General features: G+C 38.8%; 1 protein-coding gene across 9 annotated transcripts in view; it reads right to left on the bottom strand.

Annotated features, from left to right (window-relative positions):
- Nucleotides 1–23,987, bottom strand: part of KIF21A (kinesin family member 21A) — a 93,099-nt gene that overhangs the window by 4,916 nt on the left and 64,196 nt on the right. For 2 of the 9 annotated variants that reach the window (XM_068930539.1, XM_068930549.1), the window contains 13 exons: nucleotides 23,740–23,841; nucleotides 22,948–23,113; nucleotides 22,407–22,427; nucleotides 18,239–18,299; nucleotides 17,962–18,016; nucleotides 16,569–16,786; nucleotides 12,344–12,454; nucleotides 11,610–11,738; nucleotides 7,778–7,914; nucleotides 5,260–5,440; nucleotides 4,623–4,787; nucleotides 3,817–3,934; nucleotides 2,274–2,444 (listed from right to left, as the gene is read on the bottom strand). In XM_068930539.1, the coding sequence (XP_068786640.1) occupies nucleotides 2,274–2,444; nucleotides 3,817–3,934; nucleotides 4,623–4,787; nucleotides 5,260–5,440; nucleotides 7,778–7,914; nucleotides 11,610–11,738; nucleotides 12,344–12,454; nucleotides 16,569–16,786; nucleotides 17,962–18,016; nucleotides 18,239–18,299; nucleotides 22,407–22,427; nucleotides 22,948–23,113; nucleotides 23,740–23,841 (1,635 nt within the window). Of the gene's footprint in view, nucleotides 1–2,273; nucleotides 2,445–3,816; nucleotides 3,935–4,622; nucleotides 4,788–5,259; nucleotides 5,441–7,777; nucleotides 7,915–9,968; nucleotides 10,008–11,609; nucleotides 11,739–12,343; nucleotides 12,455–16,568; nucleotides 16,787–17,961; nucleotides 18,017–18,238; nucleotides 18,300–22,406; nucleotides 22,428–22,947; nucleotides 23,114–23,739; nucleotides 23,842–23,987 lie in introns of all 9 variants that reach the window. The other 7 variants (XM_068930574.1, XM_068930596.1, XM_068930585.1 and 4 more) reach the window with 5 other exon arrangements.

Here is a 23,987-nt window from a genome sequence, read left to right as displayed (position 1 = left end):
GAGCGCTATTCTTTTTCTATGCACTTGGATCTTAAGCAAGACTGTAGCCAGCAGGTGAAGGGAGTGATTATCGCCTACTACTCAGCATATGTGAGGCCACCTCTGGGATACTGGGTACAGTCTGGAACCTCCCAGTATATGCAGCATATTGATAAACTGGACTAAGTCCAGTTGTTAGTGGTAAAATAGTTAGGGGCTTGGAGAACATGATAAACAAGGAGAGGTAAAGGGAACTCAGTTTCTACAGCCTGGAAAAGAGAAGGCTAAAAAGAAATCTAATTGCTGTCTTCCACTACCTAAAAGAGGAATTACAGTGAGGACACAGTCAGATACTTTTCAAGGGTACTCAGCAAAAGGACAAGAGGCACAATTTGCAACCAGGAAAATTCTGACTGGACACTAGAGGGGAGGGAAAAAAAAAAAAAAGTACAAGAGTTGTTAAGCAGTGTAATAAGTTACCCTGAGCAGCTGTGCAATCTGCATCCTTGGAGATTTTAAAATTCAGCTGAGCAAGGCCTTGAAAAACCTGACCTAACTTCAAAGCTGGCCTTGTTTGGAGCAGCAGGTTTGACTGTGTGACCTTCACCAGTCTCTTTCAACCTAAATGACCCTATGACGAGCAAAAAGAATAGCAGTTTTGTTATTCCTTTAAAAAAATGAAATAATTTTATTCTTTTACCCAGGCTTTTGTATCACCTCCTTGAATAACACACAATATTTATAAAAAAAACCCTGAAGAGAGAAGTAAGCATGAGGGCATTTTCATAAAGTTCTACTTCTTTTAAAACCTGAAAATATGGAATGTGAAGCACAGAAATAATGAAATGCACATATCAAAAGGAAAATAAGTCTAGGAATGCAACCAGTCCTCTGATCTATACTATTTTTACCCACCAACCCCCCAGTATATATTCTTTCCAATGTTAAAGTAATTGTAGTAACAAAAATGCACATTACATAACATTTAATGAGCCTAAAATGTGAAAGTGAAGACTCCTCTTACAATATTAAAGCCATTCCAAGCATTCATCACCTTCCCTATCCCTGAGGTCTTCCTGCTGCTGCTGCTAACAAGCAGCTTAGTACATTTCTCTAGGCAGTGAGATATGAGATGTTCCAGCTTGGCCAAGTGAACATTTTCTGTAAGAAGGTGAATTTCCGAATCCTTATTTTAACTGTGAAAGCCTTAACAATGCTCAAATCAGGAACAGACAAAAAACTAGACAGTTTTGAAAGAAGGTCCATGAAGTTTGCATATTTATGGACAACAGGCTTGCCCACAGAGAAAGGGTCGTCTTAAGGTGATCAGTCCATTATTGTCTCATGTCCTGAAATTTTTATATTCTGTTTGTTTCCTTGCTAGCACTCTGCACCTTAATTGCACATATAAGCCATTCTCCTCCTCCTGACCAAAATTATTAAATTATTGGTATCTGTCTTTGTAAAAACAGTAACATCTTCTGTCATCTACTTTGTAATTTTTAGCCTTCCATTTCTCACAGTCCCAAATTTAATAACTGTATCTCTATCTCAGCAACTTCTCATAAGACCTAAAAAAAAAAAAAAACAAACAGATAGGCTTACAGTGAGAAGTCTAAGCCTAAATTCTCTATGCCAAACAGAAATTACCAAAGAACTTCAAAGTTTTCCCGGATTTGAGCTCCTTCTTGCTTAAAAATGTATAGCAAATTCATGTAGCTACAGCAAATGTCTTTTAACAGCAAAGTATATCTACATATATTATTTCTGTATGTACGATATGCACTACATAACATATACATTATATAACCAGATAAGCGGAGATCTAAGATGGAAACTTTTTAGAAAAGGATTGGGGGCAGGGAGATTTGCACACACTCTTCTGCACAGGCAAATGTTGCATAGTCTGAGCTAAACCATTATTTGTTGGTTCAGTGCAAAATTTACCGCCTTGTCAATGGCAAGGATGATAACCAATGGTTTCAGTCAGAGGAGGGAAGTGCTGCTTTCATTCTGAAGCAAAGCAATGAAACCTACATACTCAGAGCTAAAACAGAGGATAACCACTTCATCAGAATTCCTGATACTCCCCAGACCAAAGAGGAAAGTAACTGCATTCCTAGTATAAAGATCAACCGCACCACTGACTTCCTTCTTACCCAGTGTTCTGTGCCTGCCATATTAAAAACAGGAGCATCTATGTGAATAGCCACTGTCTGAGCCTAAAGTTTTATATAGCCCAAAAACAGTTTCTAAAGCATGATTGTCACATTAGCCGCATGATTTTACGCTACCTGAAGAAGGTCTTTTTGAGCCAAATCCCATTTTTTAATTCCATTGTCTCTGGATCCACTAAAAAGGTTGTCTCCCATAATAGCAAGCGCTTCGATGCCATCGTAATGAGGTGGTTCAAAATTGTGTGTAGGACTTACACTTCCAAGAGCCCCTTCAGTTACATCAAACATCTAAAATAAATAATTAGATATTAAAATATATTAAACCAAATGATCTGCCATCTAAACATCTTGAAGATATGCAGGGAACAATTTAAGAGGAGAAACTTGGAAAGATCTCAGAAATCTTATTACAGGAAAGGTCCACTGTATTATGACATATATTAGACATAAATTACTTAACAGAACTACCTCTTTCCTCTCTTCCACTTCTTGCCCAATGTAGGAATGCTTCCCTGAATTCAGAGAAGATTGCACACTATGAAGAGGTGAAATTTCATGAAACTCATGAAATTATGAAATCTGCACCCTCTTTTCAAGGAAGTGCCTATCTATAATACATGATGGGCTACAGAAGCAATGCTCAAGAATGAGTACAGGAAACATGTTCACCCTAGGAGAATCACAAAGCTGCAGGAAGAGGCATTAATATATTTTTTGGATAACATATTTTGCAAGGGTTACATACCATTACAGGCTGATGCTTTCCTTGAGCCAGACACACCTCTTTCCTTGCTTGTGCCCCAAGAATGGTGTCTTAAATAAGGCCATTTTAACAGTTTAGGGCAGAGCTAGCCATCAGCTATCTGTCCCTTGAGCAGCAGCGTAAGCCACCTTTCATTTTGCCATGCAGCAGGCCAGAACTCACTCAGTTAGACTGAACTGAGGAGGAACAAATGAGCTCACACTTTTTTTTAACCACTACCTCTGTTTCATAAGCAAATGTCAGACTTCATCCCTTATTATTTGCTCTTCATTGACCTTTTACAATGAAGAAGCTTGCCAGTAAGACAGGGACAGCTTGGCAATGTAAAAGAATACCTTAACTGAGTTAAAGGTATTTAAAAAATTACAGCATGCAATTAACAAGCATCAGTTCCATTCAAAAAAAAAAAAAAAAAAAGCCCACCAACACACAAGACACACCTAACACTTCTGTTAGAGGCGATCAGTATTCCTAGCTCAGTAAACACAGCAGTCGCACTCCAAAATGCGGGCGCTGACTGACTTAAGTAACTTTACTTGTGCCTGTGCCTGACAGTTCTTAAGCAATATTTTGCTCCTGAAAGCTTCTGAAGAGTAGCTGTTATGAAACTTTCTCCAAGGCTTCACGTATCTGAGATTCACTTATCAGGGATTTAAGAGTTTAAGCAAAGACAACCTGATCCACAATGTTTTCAAGATTGATCCACTGCAAGATAAAAATACCTCTAAAGTGATGAATGTTTATTAAGACTAAACATTATTCATAATCCTTCACTGACATTAAGAACATCCACCTTGGCTACCACATTCATCATACGGAGATGTGAGAGTCCTCCTGAAACCTGCATCCAGTGCTGATGTGAAAAGTAAAATGAAGAGGAAAATTCTAACGGTTTACCTTTATATAATGATCCTTTGAGCCAGTAATAATAAGATCTTGCCCATTGGAAATTCGGTCTACAGTAAGGCACATAACAGGGCCCAGATGACCGGTTAGTTTTCCTGTAGACTGAAATCTTCAAGAACAAGAGAATAAATGACTGATGATTTATTACATGTATCCAATACAGTCTATTGCACAGTTTCTGTCAAAATGGATCTTTCTTCCCCTTGTTTTCACTATTCCTCCCCTGCTTTACATACACTATTTCTCACATCCACGTGTAAATGTTAAAATCAATATTAAATACAAATAAAACCTTCTGTTTATGAAAATCAGAATGTTTCTTATATTATAAAATTAAAAATTAAAAGCAATTAGAGTCCCTTAAAGTATTCTCCACATTTTAAACATACTCTGAGTGTGGGTTCTGGTTTGGAAAACTGCTATCTAGCTAATTATCATAGCCACATATCACATTACATTAAATGAACCCACTCTCATCATCTCATCAATGATTACTAGTCAGGATTCATGCATTTGTCAGCCTATTCTTCAGCACCTACCTTAAGCGCAAAACATTCTGTTTTTCCAGTCATTCTTACTTAAAGATTCACTGTAACCCTAACACATGAGGAAGGCAAAAGCATTTCCATTATCTCAGTAACAACCATAGCATGCAATAATTGATCTCTTGGCCCATATTCCAAGACTGTAATTTGCTCAGGATACAGGTATTACCATAAACACAAAACAACTTGGAGACTTTAGGTGGTTACACGTGCATATGGCACAGAACATTCACTTCTGCCACTGTCCAATACCTCTTCAGGTCCCACATCCTCACTGAGTTTCCAGCAGCCGCATAGAGGAAAGTGCCAGTTGGATTTAGTGCAATCTGATTGATCTGGTTCTCTCCAGCCGGGATAGTGACTGTTCTGCTAGTACTTCCTGAACATACATCACCAGGCATCGCCTGTCCCGAAGACCTAAGTAAAAGTCCAGGGGGAAGGGGATATTATGTCCTCCCTACTTTACATATTGTTTACAAATGAGCCTATTTACCTGAGCAAAAAGGCTTTAAGCCAATTTTGAATACTGAACCCCTGACAAAGCACTACATACATGGAAACATAAAACAATTTGCATCCACGTATTACCAACGCCCCACACTGACTTAGGCTGAACATGTGAAGAAAGCCTCCAGCCCCAGCAAATGGTGTACTTGAATTACACTGTGCTACGACGCTCTTAGATCCCAAACTGACGAGGGATAGATCAGTATTTGGAGAGGAAACATCCATAAAAAGTCAGGTTACACAAGCTCAGACAGGGCCATTCCTTCTTTGTTTGGATGCCAGCTACATCAGGATCTTCACATTATTTTATTAAATCTAATAAAATTTTATCCAAAGCTGAGACTCATTCGAGCTCTTCTCATTTAAGGTTTAACATACTTACGTCAGTGTCCGAATACACTTGGCAGAATCTCTAATGTCCCACACCTTGATATAGGAAGTTGAGACTGTGAAAACCAGGCTAGTGTAGTTGCAATATTTTACAGAAACAACGTTGTTGGGATGACCCCCCAGAGACATAATCTCTTGTCCAGTTACCAGATTCCAGACTTTACAAGTACGATCTAAATAAAAAGAAGCAAAATGAAAAATGGGAAAAAAATGAAAACAGAAAACTCATGCATTTCCAAAGCTCAATAACAATAAAAATACGTAATTTATTTTCACTTATACATATCCCTGCATTTTAGTAGGCACTGCACAAAAATGGCATCATCTACCATCAACAAAACTAAGCAAGGCTAATCATTAAATGTCATGTTCACAATCTGCATATTAGCTCCCATGGCATTTTATGAGGATAAAACCCCCTCCCCAAGGAAATTCAAATACACCTTGGAGGCTGTCAAGTTTAGATGATGACAGATCAAGGGAACAATTCAATCTCTTATTCAAGAACTCCCTATAAAGAACATAGTTCAGGAGGGGCTGTGAGCCTCAATGTGACAGAGGACACACTACCACAACAAAAATACAAAGGAGAGATGTGATCCAAACTATTCAGTGCTTCAGGAACCTCTGAAAAACTCAGGGTAAGTGATTTAGTCAGTTTTCGTTTAGTGGCAATGGAATTTAGATACTGCAAGCCTTTTGCGACTAAAACCCAAAATACACAGAAGTTCTAACACAAGAAACTCCCTCTGTTGCACTCTCTCAGTATCACTCCATACACCGCAAAAGTACATTTTTACTGGAATAAATACCGGGAGAATGAAGAGAAAACTTCATCTGTGGGCAACAATTGCAGTAGCAGGAGGAATGTGAGTAAATATATAACTCATCAGCTGCTTTAAAAATCCCAGCTGTCAAGATCAAAGCCCAATATCTGCAGTGCACCTGAGAGCTTATTAGCATTCCTGAATTGGCACAGGTTGCTAATGTTACATGCTTCAGCAATAATTTCCAAAAGATTTAGCCTTATTTAACTTAATAGCTATCTACACTGTTACACAACTTTTACCCTCCAAAAGCACACAGATTTCCTAAAAAAAAATTCTTCTAAAAGTGTGGGAAGCTAGCATACAACAAGAAAAAAAAATACACCGTTTGCAACCATCTCTATGTTAAAAAAAATTGAATCTAAATCTACATGTCAAATAAAAACATTTTTTAAAGCCTTTTTTCACATAGCCACTAAGTTTGAAATCTCAGTACAAACCAACAGAGCAGCATTTACAGCTGCTAAAAATACGCCTTTTGTGCATTTTCCTGTGTTTGCAAAGTAAAACGACCTGACATCATTAAGACAACAGGTGTACCCAGAGGCAGAGTACCACACCTATACACTTGCTCAAATGCTAAAATGTTGGCTTAAAACTTGTAAGATCAAAAGTTTACCAATTCACTGCAAGAGTATGTCTTGGCATTAGTAATAGCCAGGTAGCAGAACAGCCAAAGAAACAGTACTAGAATATCATCAGTGGAAGGCCTATACCTGAGGGTGTTATCTCTATGTTAATTCCAGGGGTAAATAAGGATGCACTGAAATTTCAGATTTTATTCACTGTGTGAATTTGTGTAAAGGAGAGTCTCTCTGTCAGTAGGTGGTAAGTTCTCCTCAGCTACCACACTCGTTCACCCAAGCTTTGGAGAAAAAGTGTCTTCCACATTTTTGGCCGCACGGCTAAGAATATAGAGTCCTTTACCCTGAACGCCTTATATGAATATATCAGGAGAGAAACAAGAACAAGCAAAAATAACTTGGAGTGATATACAAGAAAAAAAAAGTATGTTTATGAAAAATAACCACTGAGGTCCAGCTACGTTTTTTTCTAGTCAGATTTAGTGATTAACATGGAGAGTCACCAAAGATAAGAGAAAAAAGTTTTCTTTCAAATCACTGTTTTCTAGCAGCCTGAAGAGCTGATGGATTATACAAGTCAGTAGAGAATTTAGTAATTCCTAAATCAAGGCCCTTCCTCCACTCTTACAGCCCACAAGAGACAGGCAACAACACACATAAGGGAAGCAGCAAACGGTCATAGTTCTGTTCAAAGAATCAACTATGTCGGGAAGAATATATTCAAGCTCCATAGCGAGCATGGCCAGAGGAGATCTGCCAATTCCCACGCCTACCTGGTGGTATCCCTACCCTAAGCCTATTGCATTGTACGTCCTGTGCACACATTTTTATCATTACTGGTTCCATCATATCACTCAACAAACATTGATGCTGTTCTGAGAGTTACTTTTTCCAACACAAATAAACTGCCTAAATACTAGATATTGAAATTAAAAATCTGCAGCTAATTACAACAAATCCTTCTTCAGCTTATGTTAAAAAACCAGATTCTTACAATATTACACTGTATTTACAGCACTAAGCACAAACTGGGAATTTTACAATATCCCAGTTGTCAAAGCAGCCTCTGTAGGCAGTAGACGCATGAAGCTTGCCCAACCTTTAGATCCAGTGAAGAGCAGATCATCAGTTGCATCAACACAAAGTACAGCCTTGGTGTGTCCTTCAGCTGTATAGATACACTGAAGTGGGGAAGATCGGATGTATTTTGAAGCAGGGAAAGGGTTAATTATCCCCCTAAGAAAAAAGAGAATGTGAGTTGGGCATATAATAGTCACAGATCAAACTAAATTACTTAAATGCAGGGATATATTCATCTCATTTGCTTACACGTGGGGACAGAACAGCTGAATACCTTTCATAAGCTCTGCACGGTTTTTCACAATTTAGCTTTACCAAGCGTCAACTGTGGGCTATCAGTTAAAAAGGAAATCACACACAAAACAAAAAACAAGACAAGATGCTGAGCGCTCAGTAAATGGGAGAGTCTGTACAATGCCTAAAGAACCAGTCGCATCTCCTGGATTCAAGGACATGAATCCAACCATAATACTGCAAGCTGCACAAAGACATTTTAGCGCCAAGTAACGTGTCTGCAAAAAGGGATGAGTGTAGAGTGTTCTGCCAAATCCCAAATCAGCAACCATTTCACATCAGCCGCTTTCTGTGGGTAAGCTTGGAGAACTGCTGCTTACTTGCGTCCCCGAGGAAGCTTCCCACTGCACCCTACACTGCAGTGCCAACCTTGTACTCGAACGGGTAAAAGGGATTACAGCTGGAGCACAGCTACCCCAAACGAGTCTGAATTTGCACCTAGCCCTGTGGTGGTGCCAAAGAACTGTAACCCAGCCTGAAAAATGAAATGGTTCATTGCCAATTAATAATTACTAGCAGTCTAAACTGCCATGCATACAACTGCACGCACACGTGGACCGCACTGATTACTGTGAAGTGCAGAAAAGCCTCCAGGTAGCGCCCACACATGCAACGCAGTGCTGCGACCTGATGAGCTTACAGTTAAGACTCACTACCATGCTCTTTTGCAGATTACATGCCCCAATATGAGGAACAAACTGAACTATAACCCTCTCTCACAAAAAAAACCTATCAGTCCCAGATGCTTTGGGGAAATATAAAAATTATATAACATTCCCAATCAAGCAGAAGCTTGCTACAGGAGGGATAAAAGTCTTCACTAACACTAGCTAACTTCATGACAATTAGTTTATCTGGTACGGTCTTAGAAATGGTTATTCTATTTATTTTCACGTTCATAGAATTCATTACTCCTCTTCAATTCTTTGACAAATACCACAAATACAAATATTGCCTGAAATCATCTGACACTAATAACTTCCTCAGCTTGCAAAAGGTATTCACCTTCCGATCTGCACCTTTTTACAACATATTCAGCAACGTGAGGGCAAACAATTCACTTTCTATATTTTTTTAATTATTTTATGTCTCTATGCTTTTGTTTTCTAACAGTACTCACAACAAACATGTTTCTTCTCTGCAGTATGCTGTTTATGTGTGCTGCCTCGAGCCTGAGAATTACTTGCTACTGCTCTTTTCCCCAACTCATTCCCTTCATAAGTTACCTAAGAATACATGGACAAGAGCTCTTAACCTCCCTTCGTGCAGCACTCCGAAACCCACAGACAAAAAGTGCCAGGAGTGCTACAACGACTAGGCAAAGCCACCCCCACATTATCACCAGCCCTTTTGCTGCCCTTCTCTAGGCACGCTCTAGTTTTTGAGAGCGTGCCACTATCCTAAGCCACAGCTGTTTCCCTGTGGAACATGAGTAGGGACATTCATACATCTCTTTAGCCACTATGCATACTGTCAGTAAGATACTGTAGAAACTATTGATTTTTATTTACACTGGAACGTTAATTTTTAGTTACCAGAGCATACAACTGAACAAGAGGGGGGAAGGAAGAAAAGAGAAGCATATAAAACCTCAGATGATGTTTGCTGCTCTTCTTAAAAGAAAAGAGAAAGAAAAGAAAAAAAAAATCTCTAAAAAAGGTTTATACCTTACTTCATTTATAAAGAAAAAAACCTGACATGCTCAACAGTAATAAGAAATACCCTAAAAAAGGAAGGGACATAAGGGTGGGAGACATGCTTGACCAAAATTTCCAGTATTTAAACTACTGGCAAAAGCAAAAGAGATGCAGTGCGCAAGTATCAGGAAAATTCATGCAACAAAATGAAACTTCATAAGAACTGGAATAACTTCACTGAACGATGCCAGGAAAACAGAAAAGAGAAAGAGAGAGTACCTGTGTACCTCCGACAGAGAGGAATCACTTTCATCAGACCTACAATCAACAGTGGTGGGATTGTGAGGAGAAAGAATATAGGTATCAACAGCAGAGTAAAGTCTCCATATGAGAAGAATAAACAACAGCATGGCCACTTCAGAAACGCAATGCAAATCCACATATAGTACATGGCATTGCTCAGGTTATACCTTAAATCTGTGATAATATTGGGAAAAAAAATCTTAAAAGGGAATTCTCAGACATCGGTAAACTTGCCTCAGAGCAAGCAGCTGTGTAACACTGACTAAGCCATTTCTTTTTTCCCCAATATTTTCTTATAGAAGAAAAGGTAACAAAGTAAAAGGAGATGATGGATACTTGATTTAACCTCCATGACTTAACGCTTTTTCAAAATATCAAAATGAAAAAAAAAAGTCTAGAAGAAACATTTAAAATGTTAATCTTAAAAATAAGTATTAAAATTATTGATAGCTGACTGCAATAGAAACAGCAAGTTGCAAACAATCACAAGTTCAAACTCCTTCACCTTTTGTTTTCAGAAAAGTTTAAAAACGGAAACCAACAAAATGCAACAACAAAAAATCCCCTCAGAAAACATGAACATTTGCAGTACACCTTAAAATATCGTTCATCTTTAACTCAAATCAAATAGACTCAGTAGTTTCAATTTAATTTCAAAGTCAGTCAGGAAAAAATGAAAAGGATTAAATTTATTAAAACTCAAAGCATATAAGAAGACTCAGACAAACTTATCTTATGCTAACTCAATATAAAGTTATGCAGGTGAGATAAGGGAGTTACAAGCACAGTTAACTACTGGAAGCTTGCAAGCTACTGCTCAGCATGTGGTGATCTCAGACCACTGAAAAACAAAGTTATACACAAATAATAGCATAAACAGACAAGAGTAATTTCTTGTGCTACAGTCAGAACCAAAGACTGATTCCAAGTTGGAGATGGAGTTCATCGGCTCTGCATGGCGCTGCTCTCAGGACCGAAACTCAGCAGTAAACTCATGCTGCTCAACTCAAGGCCATTGCAATTTGGACTAAGACTCCTACAAAAGCAGATGCCTAACGTGCCAGGAAACTGAGCTCTCCCTCTTCTAAATAAGGTGTCAATATCCACTGCTGCTCCAGATCACCTCCCTGTGACAGTCTATTCAATAAATTGGATAATCTCTGAACAGCTGCATTCTAGCCACTTCAACATCTCATCCTCCGGGGTGCTTTTGTGAGAGCACTCTGAGCCACAGTGGAATTGCTGAATAACTGTCAAAAGTACAATCTCCTAAATTGTTAGCTAAATCCTACTTTTAAGAGTAAACACACACACAAATACACATACATCTAAGAACTCTAGACTTCTTTTCTGACACAGTTGAAGGGTTTAAAACTACAAGTACCAGACGTAGCCTACAAAACAGGAAACAAGGTTCAGCAGGAAATTGCTTGTCTTGAATTTTTAAAACAGTTCCATGCTTTTTAAATATTGTCTTTGAAAAATACATGAAAACGCAGAAGTGTCTCCTCCTGTCTTGCAGGAGGAGAGCAAAATATCTAACAGATACTACACTGATAACTTGAATGCACTTTGCAGTTCCCTGGTTGGGGGCTGAGGCTTCCCTCTGTGACTTACTTATCCTGCTGAACTGATGTGTTTCCCTGAGAAACAGTAAGACGACTAAAAACATTCATTTCATTACGGGGCCGGCTTGGTGGGGAAGTAGGAGGTGACAGACTAGCCTCTGGGGCTCCAGAATCTGAGCTACAAGAAAAAAAGAACATCTTCTTTAAACAGGTTACGAATGGTTAGAGAGGTTAAATGAAACATGCCTCAAATGTTAGATCCTCTTTTTTTTAAAAGGTAAAAAAATAAAATTATAATGCTGGCTATAGATGTTTCCCAGAGAAGGTAATAACCCTATGACTACATACTGCTGCAGAGTGCAAGGTGGCACAACATTCAAAGTTTACTTGTTAACAATGAAAGCTCTAGGCATAAAAAGCATGTTCGTAAAAATGAAGAAATTCTTAAAAACTGCAGTTCTTCCAGGAAACTGATGTATTTCTTATTAAAAAAAAAAAAAGTCATTTGCAAATGCTCCAAAGTACATTTGCTCAGAGTTCTGACACTGAGTTATTTGTGTACAGAAAAACACTCGAGCCAAAAAAGAAAACAAAAATAAAAAACCACACACAAATCCTAATCAAAAAAACACCCACATAGAAGTTGAATAACGGACAATAATTTCATTGCCACCACTAAAAACTGTCCTAGAATTAAAGAAATAGAAAACATGATTTATTTTTCAAGAAGATATTCCCAATATTTAAATAATTTCAGAGAAAGTAAATATAAAAGAAGCTTACAGTTTTTGTTCTTTTGCCTTTGTCTTTTCCATTGTTTTCTCATAGGCTTTTCTCTTTGATAAAGGTGAAGGTTCAGGTATCTTCTTCTCTGACAGAGATGACTGTCTAGAACTAAAGCAAGAGGCATCATTAACTTACTTTACAACCCTTTATAAAGTTGCTTTTCTTACATTAGCTATCATTTTTCCCACTCAAAAGACTTCAAATCTAACTGTGCTTAATCTATTATTATTGCCCCTTTTGAATCTACCGAGTCCATTTTAAATTTGTTCTCATGTTTTAATATTAAGCACACCCAATTTATTACCTTTCACAGTTCATCAACAAGATGATCAAGAGTCAGATATTGAAAATATATAGGAGATCTACTGATTCAGTAACAAAAGAGGTTAACCAGAAGAACTACAGTGTTTGGAGAAGGTATCTCAAATTGAGGCTACAGAGAAGATGGAAGTTCTTACTGAGACCTTGATTTCAGTTTCCACAACTTTTTCTCATCTACAACAGACCACTTACAAATGCAAAGAGCAAAAAAGTCATAACGACTCTTACATATGTATTAAACTTTTCACTAACATGCTCATTAGTTTCAACATCAAATTCAAAATTAGGAAGTGGAGGAAGAAAAAGTATTTTCAATTCACAGCTTTACTGTTGTGACGCTGCTTCTCTTCTTACTCACTCCCTTCTTCCTTGGTTTCCATCCCTCCTCTTTGTCTCTCTAGTTCTTTCTCTGAAATGATTCCCAGTTCAAAGTCACTGAGGTCTTCTTCCCAACCTTTTACTCCCATTTAAAATAGCAAAACGAGCAAGAGTGCAATATTAATGCTAACATTCGTGTCATCATTTCACCACAGTCAAGTAAGAGAATCCAGATGGTCTCCACTCTTCTAAGCCCCTTTTTCTCACTAGTTGGAGAATCAGAAAAGCAACATTTGCATCGATTTACCCATTTTGGGTTTAGAAATTTTTTTTTCTACCCACGTTAAGGGCCAGAAATGCTCACTGAAAGAGAGAGAGAGCAATTCTGCCGATTCTGAAAGCGCTCTTGTGGCCATACAACTCTGTTCAGGCAGCCTAAGCCCGACAAGCAGGCCGCCGGCCTAATGCAGTTACTAGCATCCAGTGTCAGAGCTCTACAGGCTCTGCATTTGTATACCTACAAATTCTCTACATAAGGAAAGCTGTGCCAGCTTCCCTCAAGAGGAAGCCTATGCTATATGAAATCCATCTTTGGGGACTGGCATGCAACAGAACATGATTTTACCAGCAGAGCACAACCAAAACCAGCTTCTCACCTGAACTGCCACAGCTGATCATGAGCACACTGAGCACATGCCCTAATTACAAGGTGAAGGTCCCACCTGCAGGACCTTGTGCCAGAGTTTCAAACAGACCTTAGAGCACCCCCGACTGCAAATAAACAGGGCTTTCAAAAGACAGGAGGAGAAGTAATGAGCTGTCCTTCTTTTGCACAGAAGCCTAGTGGTTAAAGTGCACAAAAAGGAGGGGAAGTGGGAAGCGGGTTCAATTCCCTCCTCAAGTCCAGAGCTCCCATTTCTCCATAGGGCTCCCCAACCTCTAGGCATGCTCTGCAAAGGACGTAAGAAGAGGGGGAACAGGATACACACCCTCTCTCTGTTTACGCTGGGCCAGAATATATTTAAGAAAGCAAAAGTCCTGGGGTTACAAGGCAACTCCTATGCTCAGCCTGGTAACTGCATCTTTCAGCTAGGGGAGGGAATCCTGGGTTCTAATCTCCACTGCCATGGCTGCCTACGTGCCTACTGCACAGCTACTAGATTAAACACAACACACTGGGATTGGGCAGCCAAGCTCCTCTGCCCCACACCAACGGTCTGCATACTTGACATGGAGCCAGCTCCCTATTGCTTACTCTCCACCTACCTCTTGAGTCTTCCATTTCTGTCTCCACAGTGACACATCCGCAGGTGTAAAGAGCATCATTATATTATGAATTACTTTTGAAGGCCTAGAAATGAGGGTATTCTCTTAAAAATGCAGGAGTTTTGCTGTAATGAACTTCCTAAACACAGATGTAGAACAGGTGCATTCTATCAATGACCTTTGGGAGCAAGACACACCTTATCAGAGGTTGCCAGTTGCCCTTTTAGATGTCCCAGGATATCAGAGACTTCTGAATGGAGGTGGCAAATGTAACACCACAGCTACAGGAGATCCATCCCTTTTCTGAAGGGGCTGCTGGGAACCAGGTGGGTATATCAGGGTATCTAGAATAGCCCTAGCCATCTCTGTAAATAGAGTTCCATCCCAAGTGACTGCTGGACTGAGCGCTGCCTGCGCGCATGAAGACGACTCTCTAAATCATCACAGAGCTGAGAAAACAGCTAGACTCCCAAAGTGGAACAGTTGGTACATATGCAGACACCTAACTTTGGGTGGGGTGCTGCACTCCAAAGTGTAAGCATATAACTAAATTTCTGGTGCCTCCAAAGCATGCACTTTTGGGATGACTATTACTGCATCCCTAAATTCCACTTAAGGCAGACAGCGTTTATTGCACATAGGATCACACTCTGCTCCAGAATGCATTTTATTGTAACAGATATGATGGCACTGCAGGCTCAAATAGCGACCTCAGTTCAGGTGACTCACAAATACAACCTTTCTTCAACAACGATCAGTGACTAGCAAAAACAGTAATACCGCAGAAAGTATACTGTGCTCTAGTTATGAAAAAGCATTACAACCTATGGTGAGAGAGTCACTGGAGACTGATTGCGGCAATTTTTAATGACTTATCTGCAAAAATATGATCAATAACATACTGAAATACATGAGGCTGCCGCCGAGTGAATTGATTTACCGACACTGCACAACTGAATAATGCTTCCAGACTACAGTTTTAGAAAATCCTGTTTTGCCTCATTGCTAGTTCACTTTCACAAACGGATACACGCTAGAAGAGGGAGCAAGGCAAAAGAAGGTATTACCTGAGTGTTGGATGGCCAGGTCACAACACTTGATGTTTTTAAATCTTGAAGCTTCAAAAGACTCTAGCGATCTCACACTAACTGCTGAAATAAATAGGTTTCTCCACCTATCCTTAGCCCAAGTGCACTTTTTTCAAGCAGATTCTAGTTGCAAAACGCACTGAAGCCATCAGCATGGGTTAATAAATGCTGTCAGCAGTGTTTGACTGCTCATGTTTGCCACCTCAAGCACATGCTAGAAAAACGTGGTATAAGTAATACAAATTGCAAGTGTACATTAGATTGAGACTGCTGTAAAAATTTTATGCAGATAGGACAGATGAATAGTGAAAAATGCCTAATTCCAGTATCTTTAACGTGGAGACAGCTATGGGACACAGTTTTTCCGTATCACTGAGTGTGGCAATTCATTCAGTTCACGCATGAGTTTGTGGAATGTAAGCGCTACTACCTACAAAGTCAATGAAAGGTTTCCTAGCAGTGAATAGCTGAAATCAACAGTGATATTTGTAGATATAAAAGGGAAAGCAAGAGCGAGCAAAGAAAAGCACACATGAGAGCAAAAGCATGAGAGAGACTCGCTGGACTCAAAGTAAAAAGAGAGAAATAAAATTCCTAATTTTATTTGGCATCAAGTAATACCTTCAACTAGTAAAACTGTTCTTGGGGTAAGTGCAACTTGCAAGTGGAAAGGAATTTTGAGGATTCATAGTATCCCACGTTTGTTTTAACTTTACACTTGCACGTTCACTTATTGTATAGACCTCTCCATTTTAAACAGTCCACACAAAATGTCTCATAGAAAGATTTTATGCAATTTTTAGGACCATATACAGGTACTACTACTGCATTATAAAATGTTTTTCTTTTCTTTACCTCTCTGCTGTCCTAAGCAGATTCTCACCACCTCCCTAGAATCTGCGTTTCCCATATCACTATTAAGTGACGTATCCGAGGTATCAGAAGATTTTTTCCCTGCTATATAGAAACAAGGCTACACGAATTTCACTAAGATACGAACTTAACAGAAGCTTATTCCATAAAAAAAAAAGTATTATTTATAATCGTGCATTTATCCTTTCTAGAGTCATGACGGTAGAACAGAAGAAAGGGCTTTGTCAGTATTATTTCATAAGCTTCAAGTACATCAACCTCCTGTGCAAAGTTAAAAATAACCAATTACAAGAAATTGGCAACATGCATTTTTTTTAAAAAGCGAAAGATAATTAGTACAGCATGGCCAAACTTACATGCTGCCTATCTTAGGAGGTAAGCCAGATGGTGGGGGAATAAACTCTCTGTCCCTAGCAGAAGTATCATTTGTGTCAGCAGTCATCCCACTTTCTCGGGTTTCTGCAACAGTCGTAAGAGGGCCAGGCAAAGCAGAGTCTGTAGCACTAACATCAGAGCCTAAATCACTGCTGTCTGCATAGAGCAATTCCATCTGGGTAGTGGTTCTCCGGCGGGCCTGGAAACACACAGAAGCCAAGTTCCGATTTAAACGTTTCACAGTATGTACTGGAGCGCTACATTTAAGCTTATCGTTAACTGGCAATTAACATCCCACTCAATTCACTCGGCAACTGCCTTTGGAAACTAAATTGTGGAGCTTGCCTGTACTCTTTGGTAACAATAGAGAAAGCAAGTCACATTCAACAGCATGAAACATTGATTTGACAACTGTTGGAAAGGATATCCTTGGAAACCAACTCCAAGCCCCTGTCAATATTACAAAAGTACAATATTACCCTCTTAAGGTTTATCTAAATGAAATGTTATAAAGCAGAGGAATAAAGCAAAGTGCGGATTTAAATAGCCGCAATTACATTGGCGTAACTTCTCATGCTGATGCTTGTTCTGATATAAAAATGTGTGCTTCTAACTTAGTTTACGTCACTCCAGAAGTAGTTTAAGCCAAGATGAATAAAAATTCACTCAGCTTTTCAAACGTTTGAAAACAACAGAAAAATTCATAAAGGAGCTGAGCTTTGTGCAACGCAGTCATTCTTAAACAACTGATCATAGTGTTTAGTTGCTGCTGCGGAATTAAGATCTATTCCTCGGGGAAAGAAAGGCCATGGGGGTCGGGGGAAGACACACATCCACTCTGAGCAGATCCCTTATAAAAATGATGGTCACATGCTTCATTTTATGCCAGCATTTTCAGACCAAACTTGTTCCGTCTGTCTGCCCAAAGAGTTGCAAATCTGTGAAAGCTATCAGAAACGTGACAGCCAACCTAGGTATATTCCTCCACTGCCAACTGTAATTAAGATCCTGAAGGTCAAATATCTATTTACTTTATAAACCTCCTTTACAATTCTGCAACCACAGAAGCAAATCACCTGTGATAAGCATGTTCTATGTTCCCACCGGTGTCAATATTAAACTTCAGCCTAATTAACATTAAACTGTACATCTACTCAGGTTTGGAATGCTAATAACTGAAGAAAGTATCTCTTCCTAAAACTGTAAAAATTCAATGACAAAATGTCAAAAAGCATATCATTGCTTCATATGAACAACTCCCCTTCAACTCTCCTTTTGCATGTCTTCATTCATTAATATCTCAACAGGAATGCATGAGTGCCCCCCAGGAAGTGTCATCAAAGTGTTAATTATAATTATTATTGTACAGCCTACCTTGCTTTTGGGTTTGACTTCACCACAAAGCTTCATGAAATCTGAAGACAATGAACTAAAAGAACAATTGCAGCACAGTGAGAAAGAAAATAGTTCATATTTTTGCACAATATGTATTTTTGTTTGATGCTTTCTTCTACTGAATTGGCGGACGAAATGGAAGAAAACCACTTCAGAGGTATTTTCTAATGGATACACAATGAGTTACAAAGAAAAGCAAATGGCAGTTATTCTTCTAAAACCAGATCCAGTTACCTAGTTAACAAAAATTGCTCACCTTCCTTCTGCCCCAGGACTATGCAGCGGGGCATCCTCATCAGTACTGTCTTCCAAATTTTCTAGAAAATTTCCAAAAGAATAACGTTAGCTAGTTCATCTGCACAACAGGATCTGCAGCCTGTGTTATACGAGATAGCTCAGAAAATGCTGACAGTTTTTCCCATCAAGAAAAGAAACATAGATAAACTGCATACAAAAGACAGGGATTTTCAAAATAGCTTGACTGTTTGCTGGCCAGTTCCCGCTGTATTTTCCTGGTATCTAACCTAAGATTTTTCATACAGGCTAAAGAAATGATACACCTAAGCACACAGCGCCATGTGTGATCCTCTATTGTAGCAAAGCAGCAGGGATGACAGACAAGCAGAAATAAATTCTGCAAGGAAATCTGGAAGAAAGAAGAAAGATAAAGCAAAGGAAATGTTAACTGCAAGACAGAGGATGAAAATCAACGGTCAACGGACAGCAAGAATGTCTCTTCCCCCCTTCCCTTTTTTTTTTTTTGGAATCATATTGCTCTAGGACAGAATCAGAGCAGTTATAAAGAAAAAATAAAATCCTTTTTTAACCAGCTAGTGGGCTGAGGCTCAGCCTCAACTTTTGCAGAAAGGCACCATTTGGACTGAGGGAAAGCAAGTACTTGATTAGCATACTAGCATTTGGGTTTCAAAACAGGATGATAACACCATTTAATACTACAGAACAGCTTTCCCCAAAAAATTAATTGTGTTGAGGTTAACCACAGAAGAAAGAAGCTGTTCGTAGAAATGCTCCTGAAATCAAATGGGTACACACAGCTGTTCACAAAAGACAAAACCAGCATGCATGTCACACACTGTAACACTATCGAACATCAGATTAACATGTCTGCATGCAAATGAGGCAAAACATTAAATGAAAACAACCAGTACAGGGCATATGTATAATCCGTTCCAAACTGTAAACAGTTTCAAAACTTGTATTATATAAATATGTACTTATGAGCCAGAAATAAAAAAAAGAACAATTGAGCCCCAGCATTTCGTGAAATTGCAGGAGAAAACAGATCCCCTTATTTGCATTTTATTCTAACAACACATTCTAAACATTATTTAAGAACATCAGTAATATACTAATGCAAGCAAAGTCCCTTATTTTGAACATACTCATGACATCTTAAGGATTAAATAACACCCTAATGAAGTTCCACTACATCTCTTCTTTACTACTAGAGATGCTTTAAATGTATTTATTTAATTTCTGACAGAAGATAGAAACAATATGTAAAACACAATCAATACATTTGTTACTCCTATTAAAATAGGTTTTGTCCATGTACACATTTTAAATCTAAGTTCATGCTTTCGAGAAAGGGAGGAAAGAAACCTAGTCTCCAGCTGAATTCGGAGAAGGTATGAAGAAAGTAAAACAAAATGCTGACTTCTTGTACATCTAAAAACATTTCCTGAAAAGTCTAAAGTATACATCAGTCTAACACCAACAACGCACTTCAGATGTACTCAACTGCTGTATTAGTTTAACAGTGTGATTTTATTTATCAAAAATGTAACAGTATTATAAAGAAAACAGAGTAAAGTAATAGCACTCCCAAATTTCTTCTTTTGTCTCTTTCTGGATTTGAAACCATTTAACATTAACGTTTTACAAACATGTTATTACTCTATGTCTTCTGCAGAAGAGGGGATCTAGAATACTTTTCCTCCTAGCAAGACATCAAAGCACCATCAGGGAAAAAAAAATGCACTTCTTTTTAATACAGGATTCATGTTAGGGTGATGTTACTTCATATCCTCGTCACAAAGGCCTTGCAATATACGTTTACAGATAACACCGGAAAGCAGAAGGTGTGGGCACGGCCACAAAAGACAAGATTTTACTTGTGCACTGCGGACTCGCACACATGTGAGCTGATGCGTTGCATTAGTATTCTTCTTGGGTTTGTCTGCAATCCAGCATAGGAAGATTGTGGGAAGTCCCCAGTTAGAAACCAGCATAGAGACCAACAAAAAGAAATGAAAAGAGGCAGAAGAGCCATATCTGCATGAAATCCTAAGTGAGAGGAGATGAAAGGTTAGCGAAGGCAGCACTGCTCGCGAGGGGCAGCAGAGATGACTGAAGAACAGCAGAGAGCTTTGAGAATGAAAACAAGTCAGCAGAATGCATAGGCTACTGGTGTGAACAGGCATCACCACGATGCACAGAAGAGCACATTTCACCCCAGCATACGATATTCGACTTGCTCTCTCAAGCTCTGCCCATATATGGCCGTGAGTCACATCTATGAAAGTCTAGATGTCACAAATGGGAAGAAAAAGTAATCCCCACAACGCTTTGGAATGGAATCACTCCAGCAACACTTCAGGAGCCGACTTCATGGTCATGTTACCTCTTCCCAAGAGCAGATGGGATAGCAGACAGCAACACGGCAGGTGTGCATTTGAAGTCCATTCTGTAAGCAAAAACCTGAGCCTGTGAGGTACTTCGCTGCAAACTGAAACCTTTTGTTGGGTCTACACCTTAGCACAGATACACAACTACATAGGAATGCCTAAACTTCAAGTCAAATATGCTCAAAAAGGTTTAAGGTGGTACAGATTTCAGAGCTGACAGGAGGTATCAAGGGAGCAGTTCCCAAGCAGCTGATGACAAGCAGCCAGGAGCGCAACTACTCTGCTTGGCGTGGGGCTGACTGGGTATTGCTGCTGAGGTCTCAGGCAGCTTGGTGAAATCAGTCTCAGCAGCTCCTGCCACCCCCACTTCCACCCATGGGGATAGCATCAGATTAGCAGGGAGCCCCTGCGCCAATAAAGTTCCCTGAGGATCAGCTGGCACTTGCCAGCCTGGAAGTCTCGCTTGAACAGTTCCTGAATTCCCTGCAGCTCAAAAGGTTTAGCCACTAGTCATCTACAAAACACAGACTATCAACAGCTTGGATTTCAGTGTGAACCGAGGTTAGTACAGCACATTCAGTTTGGATACACCCACAGTGAAATTTCTTTCCTATAAAGAGTTAACATAGTCCTGAGTGGCTTAGGAGTTTTTAAAGTCCCACTTCATGCTTGCAAAGCGTCAAAAAGCTTCTTTAAAGAGATAGTCTCACAAAATTTTCATGATAGAGCTGCATTTAACAAGTGTCTTTTCACTGTTCCAGATGCTGTTAGTAAGTAAAGCCTGTCCACAGCTAAAGAAAATGCAATGCTAACTTCCAGAGGAGGCACTGCTCTCACTCAGGTAGGGGCTTAAAAGAACACACAGACATTAAGTTTCTATGTTACACAAACTACGATACTAATAACAGCTGATGTTCCCGAATAAATACTAGCTGTATGAAACAACATGCCCCGAGGCAGATCTTCAGCTGCTGTCACCTGTCTGGATGCCAATAAAGCTGTAACAGTTGACACCAACTTATACCAGATGATGACGTGTCTGCTTTAAGGCAAAATCTAGTGCTTTTGGAACGTTTCAGATGACTATGCAAACTAGCACAGGACAGTTTAATGGGATTAGAAGTATCACAAGGCTATACAAAAGAAGTAAGAAGTTTTGGTTGACACCAGCAATAATTCTGTTAAGTTTCAAAGAACTAGTTTTGCGTTCGGGAGAAGAGGAGAGCAGGAAATTTGTGTCATTTATTTGGGAGTCATTTGAAAGCAATAACAATTACAGATCCTATCTCCTCAAAATCAGTGAAGCCAGTAACTGAACCCAACTGAAAAAATGAGATAGAATCAGCATTCTGTAAAACAATTACATTACAAAATAAGCTATCTGCAAAAGTTTAAAAATAACATGCATATTAAGAATTACTTTTTGTCAAACAAAAAAGAGGAATTCAATTTGCCACAACTACAGCAGTAACATATCATGAAATACCCTTATATAGTCTGAACATATTATAGGTTCACCAACACTAATTCAGAAATTTGATCTACAGCTCTACTTACTGTGTTCACTTCATAACTGTTAAATCTAACTATCATGAGGGCTATAGGTGGTATCAGAAAGGAAGAAATGCTTTGTAAGCCTGTGATAATGAGTACTTTTACAGAATACTACATGCAAACTTCACACGCTCACAAATTCTAAGACGCACCCGTTAGTGAACACGAATGAATTAGTAACTCATGCAGCTGTATAGTACACAGAAAGCTAAACATACTCACCCAGTGGTATGCTATCTAGGTCTGTGTAAACAACAGCAACAAGGAAACAAAAGCAACACTCCAATCAAAACATATCCACTTATAAAAAGAAATAAAACAAAAGTACCCAAATGTATCCTATATTTTTCTTAATATCATCTCATGAGAAATAGAATAGATGCCGTAACAGACATAAAATACCGCTTTCAAAATCACCAATGGATTATGATTGAACAGGGTTAAACATTTAGAATGTTATAGTCAGAAACTAAAATTATATCAAATTGTAAGTGCGTAGGTCTTTGCAAAAATAACAAGTGGATTATCTGAATTTAAACTCTCAATAATGAAAAGCTTCATTATTTCCCACATTTCAATGATGAATAGATATACTTAAAAATGATACGCATGCACATCAATTGTGAAATACGAGTTCAAACATAAGATGTTAAAATACAGCATCTATTCAGAAAAGAAATAGTCTAGAATGCCCAGTACAACATGCATGAAAGGCAAACATGGCATGCAGCTAACTATCCAAAATATAAGATTCCAAAATTACCTTGCAAAGCATGACCCAGCAAGGCATCAAGCTCAGGATTTAACGCTGCTTTTTCTTTTAGCATATGAAACAGTAATTGGTTTTGAGTCGCGCTAGTAATTTCTGTCTGCTTAAGACGTCCTTCAAGAACTTTAATCTGAGCTTCTTTCTGGGCTGCTTGGAGCCCCTAGGAGAGAGAAAACAAATAAATAAATAAAGACGACAAACACTAACACAACCTTTTAATTACTTAGAAAAAGAGAATTGCCAAATTCTTTTAAAAACTAAGAACATAAACAAGAATGTATACATTGTAACTTTACTCTCACATCTTAACATCCCCCTCCCCTTTTTTTTTTTTGAATGACTCATTTAGTGTTCATTTAACTTACATTCTCTACCTGCAAACATGTATCCAGTGACTAACTTGGATATGAGTCCCAAGCACAATTCATACACTTTTTGCGTATATTCAAGACCAGCAAGTTCCTGAAAATGAAGATCTTAATTTTTCACAAATCAGTACACCCTTTTCTATCTCTTATCTATCATACTCTGGAATAAACAAACAAGAAAAAAAGAAAAGAAAACTCAGAACAGTAACTTTTCCTACAGAACCACTCTGAACTTTCAGCTTCTGCTGATGCCTTCAGACTGAGAACCAGGACAGCTCAACAGTGCTGGCCATCTTTGCTTTGTCCAGCTTACTTTCTACTGATATAAATTCACATTAGCCAGCCTGTACGTCGGCACAGCCCTATTCCTGATAAATGCCACAGTCTTGGCACACACATATTTCACTTACTGCATTACCTTATTGATACCCATTGTGAGGAAATGATCAAGCAAATATCGAGCTTCTGTCAAAGTGCAAGCATTGATGACTGCTGTTACATCCAAGGTCTCTCCTTCTTCCTACACGTGCAACAATAAAAACAGTCAGATGGTTTTAAAAAAGTGCGCAATTTGTTATCATTACATTAATCTTAGAAAACAGAAACAGTAAAGATGTTGCAACAGCACCTACTTCATCCCCGTGGCATCTCTAAACCATGCCTGTC

Source organism: Struthio camelus, chromosome 1 (genome assembly GCF_040807025.1).
Source record: "Struthio camelus isolate bStrCam1 chromosome 1, bStrCam1.hap1, whole genome shotgun sequence".
In the NCBI taxonomy this organism is placed as follows: Eukaryota; Metazoa; Chordata; class Aves; order Struthioniformes; family Struthionidae; genus Struthio; species Struthio camelus.
The sequence above is the reverse complement of the archived record's forward strand: the minus strand, read 5'-3'. Positions and strand labels throughout refer to the sequence as shown.